The sequence below is a fragment of the Hypanus sabinus genome, chromosome 5, assembly GCF_030144855.1.
Source record: "Hypanus sabinus isolate sHypSab1 chromosome 5, sHypSab1.hap1, whole genome shotgun sequence".
In the NCBI taxonomy this organism is placed as follows: domain Eukaryota; kingdom Metazoa; phylum Chordata; class Chondrichthyes; order Myliobatiformes; family Dasyatidae; genus Hypanus; species Hypanus sabinus.
The window spans coordinates 185,050,090-185,062,593 of NC_082710.1; the positions used below are offsets into that span (position 1 = coordinate 185,050,090).

General features: G+C 44.4%; 1 protein-coding gene across 3 annotated transcripts in view; it reads left to right on the forward strand.

Annotated features, from left to right (window-relative positions):
• Positions 1 to 12,504, forward strand: part of LOC132394734 (complement factor B-like) — a 250,516-nt gene that overhangs the window by 171,594 nt on the left and 66,418 nt on the right. For all 3 annotated transcript variants that reach the window (XM_059971130.1, XM_059971127.1, XM_059971129.1), the window contains exon 9: positions 3,177 to 3,266. In XM_059971130.1, coding sequence (XP_059827113.1) covers positions 3,177 to 3,266 — 90 coding nt within the window. The remainder of the gene's footprint in view (positions 1 to 3,176; positions 3,267 to 12,504) is intronic.

The window sequence follows — 12,504 nt, forward strand, 5'->3', positions numbered from 1 at the left end:
CCTGACAGATAGCATTACAATTGTAAACCCACACACACTCGGAGTAATGTACAGACTCCTGACAGACAGTGTTACAATTGTAACCCCACACACACTCGGAGTAATGTATAGACTCCTGGCAGACAGTGTTACAATTGTAAACCCACACACACTCGGAGTAATGTACAGACTCCTGAGAGACAGTGTTACTATTGTAAATCCACACACACTCGGAGTAATGTATAGAGTCCTGGCAGACAGTGTTACAACTGTAAACCCACACACACTCGGAGTAATGTACAGACTCCTGAGAGACAGTGTTACAATTGTAAACCCACACACACTCGGAGTAATGTACAGACTCCTGGCAGACAGTGTTACAATTGTAATCCCACACACACTCGGAGTAATGTACAGACTCCTGAGAGACAGTGTTACAATTGTAAACCCACACACACTCGGAGTAATGTACAGACTCCTGGCAGACAGTGTTACAATTGTAATCCCACACACACTCGGAGTAACGTACAGACTCCTGGCAGACAGTGTTACAATTGTAAACCCACACACACTCGGAGTAATGTACAGACTCCTGAGAGACAGTGTTACAATTGTAATCCCACACACACTCGGAGTAACGTACAGACTCCTGAGAGACAGTGTTACAATTGTAAACCCACACACACTCGGAGTAATGTATAGACTCCTGAGAGACAGTGTTACTATTGTAAACCCACACACACTCGGAGTAATGTATAGACTCCTGACAGACAGTGTTACAATTGTAAACCCACACACACTCGGAGTAATGTACAGACTCCTGACAGACAGTGTTACTATTGTAAACCCACACACACTCGGAGTAATGTACAGACTCCTGACAGACAGCGTTACAATTGTAATCCCACACACACTCGGAGTAATGTACAGACTCCTGAGAGACAGTGTTACAATTGTAAACCCACACACACTCGGAGTAATGTACAGACTCCTGAGAGACAGTGTTACAATTGTAATCCCACACACACTCGGAGTAATGTACAGACTCCTGACAGACAGCGTTACAATTGTAATCCCACACACACTCGGAGTAACATACAGACTCCTGACAGACAGTGTTACAATTGTAATCCCACACACACTCGGAGTAATGTATAGACTCCTGGCAGACAGAGTTACAATTGTAAACCCACACACACTCGGAGTAATGTACAGACTCCTGAGAGACAGTGTTACAATTGTAAACCCACACATACTCGGAGTATTGTACAGACTCCTGACAGACAGCGTTACAATTGTAATCTCACACACACTCGGAGTAATGTACAGACTCCTGACAGATAGCGTTACAATTGTAAACCCACACACACTCGGAGTAATGTACAGACTCCTGAGAGACAGTGTTACTATTGTAAACCCACACACACTCGGAGTAATGTATAGAGTCCTGGCAGACAGTGTTACAACTGTAAACCCACACACACTCGGAGTAATGTACAGACTCCTGAGAGACAGTGTTACAATTGTAAACCCACACACACTCGGAGTAATGTAGAGACTCCTGGCAGACAGTGTTACAATTGTAATCCCACACACACTCGGAGTAAGGTACAGACTCCTGAGAGACAGTGTTACAATTGTAAACCCACACACACTCGGAGTAATGTACAGACTCCTGGCAGACAGTGTTACAATTGTAATCCCACACACACTCGGAGTAACGTACAGACTCCTGACAGACAGCGTTACAATTGTAATCCCACACACACTCGGAGTAATGTACAGACTCCTGAGAGACAGTGTTACAATTGTAAACCCACACACACTCGGAGTAATGTACAGACTCCTGAGAGACAGTGTTACAATTGTAATCCCACACACACTCGGAGTAATGTACAGACTCCTGAGAGACAGTGTTACAATTGTAATCCCACACACACTCGGAGTAATGTACAGACTCCTGACAGACAGCGTTACAATTGTAATCCCACACACACTCGGAGTAACGTACAGACTCCTGACAGACAGTGTTACAATTGTAATCCCACACACACTCGGAGTAATGTATAGACTCCTGGCAGACAGAGTTACAATTGTAAACCCACACACACTCGGAGTAATGTACAGACTCCTGAGAGACAGTGTTACAATTGTAAACCCACACACACTCGGAGTAATGTACAGACTCCTGAGAGACAGTGTTACAATTGTAATCCCACACATACTCGGAGTATTGTACAGACTCCTGACAGACAGCGTTACAATTGTAATCTCACACACACTCGGAGTAATGTACAGACTCCTGACAGATAGCGTTACAATTGTAAACCCACACACACTCGGAGTAATGTACAGACTCCTGACAGATAGCGTTACAATTGTAAACCCACACACACTCGGAGTAATGTATAGACTCCTGACAGACAGTGTTACAATTGTAAACCCACACACACTCGGAGTAATGTACAGACTCCTGAGAGACAGTGTTACAATTGTAATCCCACACACACTCGGAGTAATGTACAGACTCCTGACAGACAGTGTTACTATTGTAAACCCACACACACTCGGAGTAATGTACAGACTCCTGACAGACAGTGTTACTATTGTAAACCCACACACACTCGGAGTAATGTACAGACTCCTGAGACACAGTGTTACAATTGTAATCCCACACATACTCGGAGTATTGTACAGACTCCTGACAGACAGCGTTACAATTGTAATCCCACACACACTCGGAGTAATGTACAGACTCCTGAGAGACAGTGTTACAATTGTAATCCCACACACACTCGGAGTAATGTACAGACTCCTGAGAGACAGGAGTCCAACAAGCTGCACCACCAAGCAACACACATATTTTCCAACAACTGATTAAACTTCAGACTGTTGCTCTCAGGGGAGTCCCAGGCGGTTCATGGGAAGAATGAACAAAGTTCTTAAAGGCAGTCGTGGGAATTGAACTCTGAACTCTGAAAGGGAAAGTGTTGTAGTAGCGTGGCACTAACTGCTGCGATGAGGAATTTGGTATGAATTGTCGGCAGGGCACCAATATACTTGTAAGTCAGTGAGGATAAACCTGATTCTGGTCTCAGGACCGTTTGGTATTGTGTTTTGCGAGAGACTGTGGTACGTGGTAAGTGAGCTCTCCATGGAGCAGTGTAAGTGACCTCTGAGGTTCTCCTGTGTTTCAGGAAGGAAGAACATGGGCCCAGAACCACATCTCGCTGCAGAGAAAATCAAGAAGTTTGTGGAAGACCAAGGGAAGTCAGAGGATTACCTGGGTAAGTACCTGGATACCCAGAATGAAAGGGTTATCATACGATGGCTCTGGGCCTGTACCTGCTGGAATTCAGAAGGATGAGGGTGGATCTCATTGAAACCTTTCGAATGTTGAAAGGCCTAGAGTAGATGTGGGAAGGATATTTCCCATAGTGGGAGAGCCTTGGACAAGAGGGCATAGCCTCAGGATAGAGGGGCATCCCTTTAAAACAGAGATGTGGAGAAATTTCTTTAGCCAGAGAGTGGTGAATTTGTGGAACTTATTACCACAGACAGCTGTAGAGGCCAGGTTGTTGGGTGTATTTAAGGCAGAGAGTGGTGTCAAAGGTTACGGGGAGAAGGCTGGGGAGTGTAATTGAGGAGGGGGGAAGAAAGTTCAGCCATGATTGAATGGTACAGTAGATTCGATGGGCCAAATGGCCAAATTCTGCTCCTATGTCATATGCTGTCACTGACACCGATATTAGTGTTCCCTACTGTACTATGTACACTGGGGTTTAAACTCTGTGACAAGATTCTACAAAACATTTCAACGAATTAAAAAGTTCAAATAAAATTCGCTCTCATATACATATCAGTCACCATGAACAATTCAGATTCATTTACTTGTGGGCTTTCACAGTAAATACGAAAAAAAATTCACAATAGAATCAGTGAAAGACAGCAGCCGACAAGATGGAAGGGCAGACAAACACCAGTGTCCAAAAGGCAGCAACTGTGAAAGTACAAACACGAGGAGATCTGCAGATGCTGGAAATTCAAACAACACACACAAAATGTTCCACCAGCATTTTGTGTGAACTGTGAAAGTCTATCATGATAATCATCATCTCTGCATTTTTGACAGAAGGTAAAACCTATCTCTTTGTTAAAGTAGAAACCACAAATGACCCATCAGACTTTTGTCCTTTGACTTGTTAAACACTAGGTATAAAATTGTAACGTCATGCGTCTCGCAATAATCACACTCATTTAGATAACCACAGTATACTCACAGACAAGCAGAAAGGGTGCTATGAGGGTATGAAAGGATATGAAGAACAACTGATAATAGATTCTCTAATTCTAAATCAAGCCTGGAGGAAAAGCAGAAATCTTTCCCATAAATTAAATTCTGACCGATCAGTTATGATAGACAGGACAATCCTCAGTAACCATCTGGATATAATTACACATAACCAGGAGCAACTTACTTAATAGATATAGCCGTTCCATCACACGTAATATACAGAAATCAGTAAGAGAAAAACACCAGAAATAGGCTGAATGAAAAGAGGAAATTGAAAGACTTTGGAACATTGACAGGTTATACGTTGTGCCAATTGTAATATCTACAGCTGATGCCATCCCCAAGTCAAAGGACAAACAAGGACATCCCCAAGGCTCACTACACAATAGCAATAAACAATGAGAGCTACACAGCAATATCTGTCCCAGAACACCACAATGCTAAAGCACTAGAATAGTCCAAAAGTTGAGAAGTGAGTATGCTTGGCTATGCCCCTACCCCAGGTTTTACCAACTTGAGCCGAAACAAAATGTTTTAATATTTTATAATAATCATAATGCCTGGAATTTTGACGGGAGATAAAACCTATCTCTTACCTGAAGGAGAAAGCTCAGTGATCCATCAAAATATCATTCTATGACTTGTTTACAAACTACATATAAAATTGTAACTTCATTTATCTCACAACTATCACCGCCCACTTAGATAATTGTATCTCAGGTTCTACCAGCTTGAGCTGAGAAAAAAATAAACAATAATAATAAGTAAATAACCAACAATGGTCAAGAGCATGAGATGAAGAGTCCTGGAGAGTGTGTGAATAGTCTGTGGGAACAGTTCAGTAATAGGGTGAGTGAAGTTGGGTGAAGCTGTCCCCACTGGTTCAAGAGCCTGATCTGATGGAGGTTGTCCAGATATTAGGGTGATGAAGGGACATAGGTTCTGGACCTGATACTAAGAGGATCGGAGGTGAAGATTGGATTGAATGAAAATCAATCGATCGAAGAAGCTGACAACCTGTTGGTAACGCTCAGCGGTACAGGTAGTGAATGGGACCACGTTTGCCGGTCCTGCTACTGAATGTGCAGAACCTGAAACAATGACTGTTTTTCCTTCCACATGCGGGTGCTCCTGCGCCTTCTGTTTTTTTTTTGTATTATGTACCTTCTCATTAATCGGCATGAGCAGTCCCAGTGAACAGCCAACTGAGACTAAGATAGACTTGTTCACACCCTAACCTATGTGGCCTTGCATGATGCCCCTGACCAGACAGCATGGAAAATAGAACATCGAACAGCATGATGTAGTACCGACCCTTTGGCCCATGTGCCAAACTTTTAACCTCAGATATCATTTCAAGATTCAAGATTGTTTAATGACATTTCCAGTACACAAGTGTAAAGGAGAATGAAATAATTGCTGCTATGGATCTGATGCAGCTCAAAAACACACTACAAGATAAAGAAATTACAATAACTATAAATACATAAGATGGCTGATATACGTCGATTGATTGTATGTCCTGTTACGATATGGCAACAATGAATATAAAATTGAGTCCAGTTATATAAACAAATAAACATTTATTAAACCACTGCTCAATAAAAATAAAAAGTAAACAAACGACTAACTTAACTGGAAGTTAACTGCTATATGGCAACTCAAACAGTTCTTAAAGTGATAAATACGCAAGTCCAAGTGATTTATACAGTCCATTAGGAGAGACTTTTGGCGGAAGGATTTATAATGAAGGAAATAAAAATGGCTTAAAGGAACTGACCTTTTCCTTGGCAAATAACACTGCGCCCAACCCTTTCTGCTTTCACAATGCAGGGGCTATCTCGGATGCAGGTTACTACTTCCTGAATGAAGATCCTACAAGGTCGATCCTGTATTACTGCCGACGACACCAACTTCATTCGGTCCTTCAGGTTCCCATACTTTGATAAATTCTTCACTCTCCAACTGAATTGCAAAGGTAGACACCAAACCACAACTGGCAGTGTTTGGTGAAAATGTCGGCAATAACCTTTGAGACTTAAGACAGAAAGTAAAACTCCACTTTAAAACAAAACTGCGTCATGAGACGAATACACAATATAACGGAATAACTGACAAATTAAACAATGAACTAACCTGTGTCACAGCAAGGCTTTCCCATTTTATACCTGTTGGAACAGGCCATCACATTGGGAAAACCCACTGCTGGGAAAATTACATCATGTGACCTCACACTGGCAGGAAATTACATCACCCCACCATCACGAGACCATTACCTCATGCTCACCAGATACTCAATTACATCATGGTCATAAGACAGTCACAAGATACCCACTGGGTATGTAACAGTCCATAAAATGATGCTAGGCACAGGAATGTCTGTACATAAGGTGACTGACAGGAATTGATAAGGCCGTGGTGATTGGGGGTGTGGAGGGGTGGCTCAGTGGGTGCAGGTGTTGATCAGCCTTGTTGCTTGGGGAAAGTACCTTTTGTTTGAGTCTGGTGGCCCCACTGTGAATGCTGTGTAGCTGTGTCCCCAATGGGAGTGGGACACACAGTCCATGCATCGAGTAGGTGGGATCCTTCATGATGTTACTGGCCCTCTTTCGGTACATACGTATGTCCTTGATGACCAGTCTTGTGTTGAACAATTTTGAGAACATGTTATGAGCCTTCCTGTTCAGCACAGTGCAGTTTCCAATCAATTAACCCTTCTGTCCCCATAGCACTCCATTTTCTCTCGTCCATTTCCGCGTGCGAATCGAAGAGGCTCTGAAATGCCTGTAGTGGTTCTACTGGCAACCAAGGCAGATCATTGCATGCAAGCTGGAACACCTACCTCTGATATCCCCCCATACTTTCCTCCAATCAACTTAAAATCATGCCTCCTCGTACTATTAATTATTCTGCCCTCGGGATAAAAGTCTCTGGTTATCCACTCCATCTATGCCTCTTACCATCTTGTACACTTCTATCAAGTCACCTCTCATCCTCCTTCACTCCAAAGAGAAAAGCCCTAGCTCACCCAACCTTCCCTCGTAAGACATGCTCTCTAATCCAGACAGCACCCTCTCTAATCCAGGCAGCATCCTGGTGAATCTCCTCTGCACCCTCTCTAATCCAGACAGCATCCTGGTGAATCTCCTCTGCACCCTCTCTAATCCAGACAGCATCCTGGAGAATCTCCTCTGCACCCTCTCTAATCCAGACAGCATCCTGGTGAATCTCCTCTGCATCCTCTCTAATCCAGACAGCATCCTGGTGAATCTCCTCTGCATCCTCTCTAATCCAGGCAGCATCCTGGTGAATCTCCTCTGCACCCCTCTCTAATCCAGGCAGCATCCTGGTGAATCTCCTCTGCATCCTCTCTAATCCAGACAGCATCCTGGTGAATCTCCTCTGCACCCTCTCTAATCCAGGCAGCATCCTGGTGAATCTCCTCTGCACTCTCTCTAATCCAGGCAGCATCCTGGTGAATCTCCTCTGCACACTCTCTAATCCAGGCAGCATCCTGGTGAATCTCCTCTGCACCCTCTCTAATCCAGGCAGCATCCTGGTGAATCTCCTCTGCACCCTCTCTAATCCAGGCAGCATCCTGATGAATCTCCTCTGCACCCTCTCTAATCCAGACAGCATCCTGGTGAATCTCCTCTGCACCCTCTCTAATCCAGGCAGCATCCTGGTCAATCTCCTCTGCACCCTCTCTAATCCAGACAGCATCCTGGTGAATCTCCTCTGCACCCTCTCTAAAGCTTCCACATCCCTCCTATAATTTTCTGGCCTGAACTGAATACCGTACTCCAAGAATCTTTCTCAGTTCACATATTGGACAGATGATCCCTTGACTGATGGGAATTTGATGGGAGTTTCCCTTATGGGAATTACAACACCCTCTCAACTGAACTCAATTCAACCCCAGCCCCTTCCCAGTCGCTGTGGAATTGGCAGTCCTTCCAGCTCAGGGGTTTTAATATACAACCGTATGTCACAGGAACACAGCGGTGCCCCTTAAAAAGTATAGTACTAATCAAATGATTATCTAAACTGATCTCTTCTGCCTGGTTTGGAAATTGCACCATCTTGGATTGCAAGACCCTGCAGCGGATAGTGAGGTCAGCTGAGAAGATCATTGGGGTCTCTCTTCCCGCCATTACAGACATTTACACTACATGCTGCATCTACAAAGCATTATGAAGGACCCCACGCACCCCTCATACAAACTCTTCTCCCTCCTGCCGTCTGGGAAAAGGCACCGAAGCATTCGGACTCTCACGACCAGACTATGTCAAGTCAAGTCAAGTCAAGTCACTTTTATTGTCATTTCGACCATAACTGCTGGAACAGCACACAGTAAAAACGAGACAATGTTTTTCAGGACCATGGTGTGACATGACACAGTACAAAAACTAGACTGAACTACGTAAAAAACAACACAGAAAAAAACTACACTAGACTATAGACCTGCCCAGGACTACATAAAGTGCACAAAAACAGTGCAGGCATTACAATAAATATTAAACAGGCCAATAGGGTAACAGTTTCTTCCCCCAAGCCATCAGATTACTCAATACCCAGAGCCTGGACTTACTATCCAACTTACTGTCCTCTACTGTGCCTATTGTCTTGTTTATTATTTATTATAATGCCTGTACTGTTTTGTGCACTTTATGTAGTCCTGGTAGGTCTGTAGTCTACTGTAGTTTTTTTCTGTGTTGTTTTTTACGTAGTTCAGTGTAGTTTTTGTTATGTTTCATGTAACACCATGGTCCTGAAAAACATTGTCTCATTTTTACTGTGTACTGTACCAGCAGTTATGGTCAAAATGACAATAAAAAGTGACGACACAGTGTCAAAATCTTTCAGTTTTGTATACATTCATGTGCTTTTCTAAACGTCTGATATCTCTGACGAAGGGTTTCAGCCCGAAACGCCAATTGTTTACTCTTTTCCATCGATGTTGCCTGGCCTGCTGAATTCCTCCAGTATTTTGTGTGTGATGCTCTGACATGTAAGGACCTTGCTGATCATCTAGCTGGAGTGTTCACTGAGATCTTTAACCCTTTGCTTTGGCAGTCTGAGGTAGCCACCTGCTTAAGCAGGCATCGAGAAGGAAGTGGTATCTTGCCTCAGTGACTATTGCCCAGTAGCATGTACATTCACTGTGATGAATGACTTTGAGAGGCTGGTGCTGAAAATAACAGCTCCTGCTCCAGTTTGCCTACCAGAGCAACAGGTCCGCAGCAGATGCCATCTCATTGGCTCTTCACTCAACCCTGAAACATCCGGACAGCAAAGATACATACATCAGAATGCTCTTTATTGACTACAGCTCAGCATCTCCTCAAAACTAATCAATATGCTTCAAGACCTTGGCTTCAATACTGTCATTTGCAATTGAATCCTTGACGTTGTCACTTACGGACCCCAGTCTTTATGGATTGGCAACAGCATCTCCTCCAGAATCTCCCTCAGTACAGGTGCACCATAAGGCTGTGTGCTTAGCCCCTGCTCTACTCTCTTTACACATATAACTGTGTGGCTGAGCATAGCTCCAGTATCACATACAAGTTTGCTGACGACACCACTATGTGGCTGAATCAAAGGTGGTGATAGTAGGAAATCTGGCTGAATGGTGTCACAACACCAACCACTTCCTGAACGTTAGCAAGGCCAAGAGCTGGTTATTGATTTCAGGAGAAGGAAACTAGAGCTCCATGAGCCAGTCCACACTGGGGGATCGGAGGTGGAGAGGGTCGGCCACTTTAAATTCCTCGGTGTTATCATTTCAGAGGGCTGTCCTGAGCCTAGCAAGTAAATGCAATTACTAAGAAAGCACAGCAGCACTTCTACTTCCTTAGGAGATGGCGATGATTCGGTGTAACTTCTAAAACTTTGAGTAACTTCTATAGATGTGTGGTGGAGAGTATAATGACTGGCTGCATCACAGCCTGGAATGGAAAGAACAATGCCCTTGGATGGAAAACCCTACAAATGTAGTCCAGTCCATCTTGGGTAAGGCCCTCCCCACCACTGAGCACATCTGCAATGGCGCAATGGCATCAGGGCCGGACTCTGGAGCGAAGGCTCCTGAGTTCAAATCCAAGTCGGGCCACTCCGAGCATGCTCTCCATCACACTGCTCAACAGATATAAGCAACAAGGCGCTCAGCTTATAGGCACAAAGTATACAACGCATGGCCTAGGCACAAGCCAAAAATCAGCCACATCAGGAAGATTCAAACACTAGTGAATAAAGGTAAGTTTTGAGCCTGGATTTAAGAGAGTCGATGGAGGGGGCAGATCTGATTGTGGGGGTTGCTGTTCCACAGTCTAGGGGCTGCAACAACAACGGCATGGTCACCTCGAGCTTAAATTTAGATTGTGGGACAGCCAGGAGCCCCAAGTCAGCCGACCTGAGGGACCAGGAAGTAGAATAAGGGGTTAGAAGGTCTGTGATAGAAGGGGGGCAGCCCATTTGGGGCTTTATAAACAAACAGGAGAGTCTTAAAATCAATTCTGAACTGTACTGGCAGCCAGTGGAGAGAGGCCAGGATAGAAATAATATAGTCCCTCTTCCGGGCACCTGTCAGGAGCCTGGCTGCAGCGTTCTGGGCCAGTTGCAGGCAGGACAGAGACGACTGACTAATTCCGGTATGCGGGGAGTTGGAGTAGTCCAAGTGGGAGGATATAAGGGCGTGGGTGAATTTGAAAGAGAGAGACGGCTTGATTTTGGCACTAGTACGAAGCTGGAAAAAACTGGCTTGTCAAACTTAAAGGTGGAATCAAATATCACACCAAGGGATTTGACATGGGGTTTGACAAGGGTGGACAGGTTACCAAGACTGTTGGTAATCACTTTGATGGAGTCAGGTGTTCAAATAGGACAACTTCAGACTTGCCTTCATTCAGCTGTAGGAAGTTTTGTGCCATCCAACACTTTATGTCCTCAAGGCAGTTCATGAGGCTGGCTAGATTTGACTGGTCGTTTGGTTTCAAGGGGAGATAAAGCTGTGTGTCCTCAGCATAACAGTGGAAGGAAATGTCGTGTTTTTGAATGATTTGGCCGGGGGTGGGGGGGGGGGAACATGTATATAGAGAAAAGAATGGGACCTAGGATGGAACCGCAGGAGTAACTAGCTGGAGAAGAGGAAAATTTGCCTATGTTGACGGAGAAGCTTCTATTTTTGAGATAGGATGTGAACCAGTTCAAGGCAGTGCCATCAACACCAACCCTGTACTGGAGATGGTCAATTAAAATGGCGTGATCCACAATATTGAACGCCGCATTGAGGTCGAGGGGAATTAGAATAGCAGAGTCACCTGAGTCGATAGAGAGAGGAGGAGGTCATTGTACACTTCCAGCAGGGCAGACTCTCTGCTATGATAAGCCTGACTGAAATCTTTCCAAGATGTTGTTTTGGTGTAGGTAGTGCAGCAATTGATTGAGAATAACCTTTTCGAGAACCTTTGATAGGAATGGAAGTTTAGAAAAAGGTCTGTAGTTACTAGGTGAGGCAGGGTCTAATTTGGTGTTTCTCAGGAGGGGCTGGACTGCTTGAAGCAGATTAGAACAGTCCCAGTGGCCAGGGAGCTATTGATAATAGAGAGGATGCTGGGACCGGCTATGTCAAAGAGGGCAGTGGGGACACGTTCAAGGGACCAGGTTGCAGGTTTCATGGAGGAAACAATCTTTGTAAGGGAGGTAGCGTGAAACAAACCAGTTTAGATGAACAAGCCAGTGAGATAGCGAGGTCACAGGTGGGGGGGGGGGGGGAAATGTTCATCCTAATGAAGAATTTTAAAAATTCTTCACACTTAACTAATACTGGGGTGGGACAAATGACAGAATTTATGGTACTGAATAAGACATTGGAATTATGAGAGTTTTTAGAAATGAGGGCAGAAAAGATACGTAAGACCTTTGAGCTGATTGTTACGATCGTGCTGCCACACTGAGCTTCAGTCTGCTGATCAAATTCACAGATGACTCGACATTGATCGGCCTTCTTTCCAGCGGCGAGAGGAGAGGTTGACACTCTGACACAATGGTGCCATGAAACAACCTCTCCCTTAATGTCCAAAAGAGTTGATGATGTATTACAGGAGGTGCGGAGACAAGCTCACTCTGATCAACATCAGCGGGACTACTTCGAGAGGGTGAGTAGTTTCCTAGGTATACACATCAGTGATGATCTCATGTGGACTGTGCACACCGGCTTTGTGGCATTT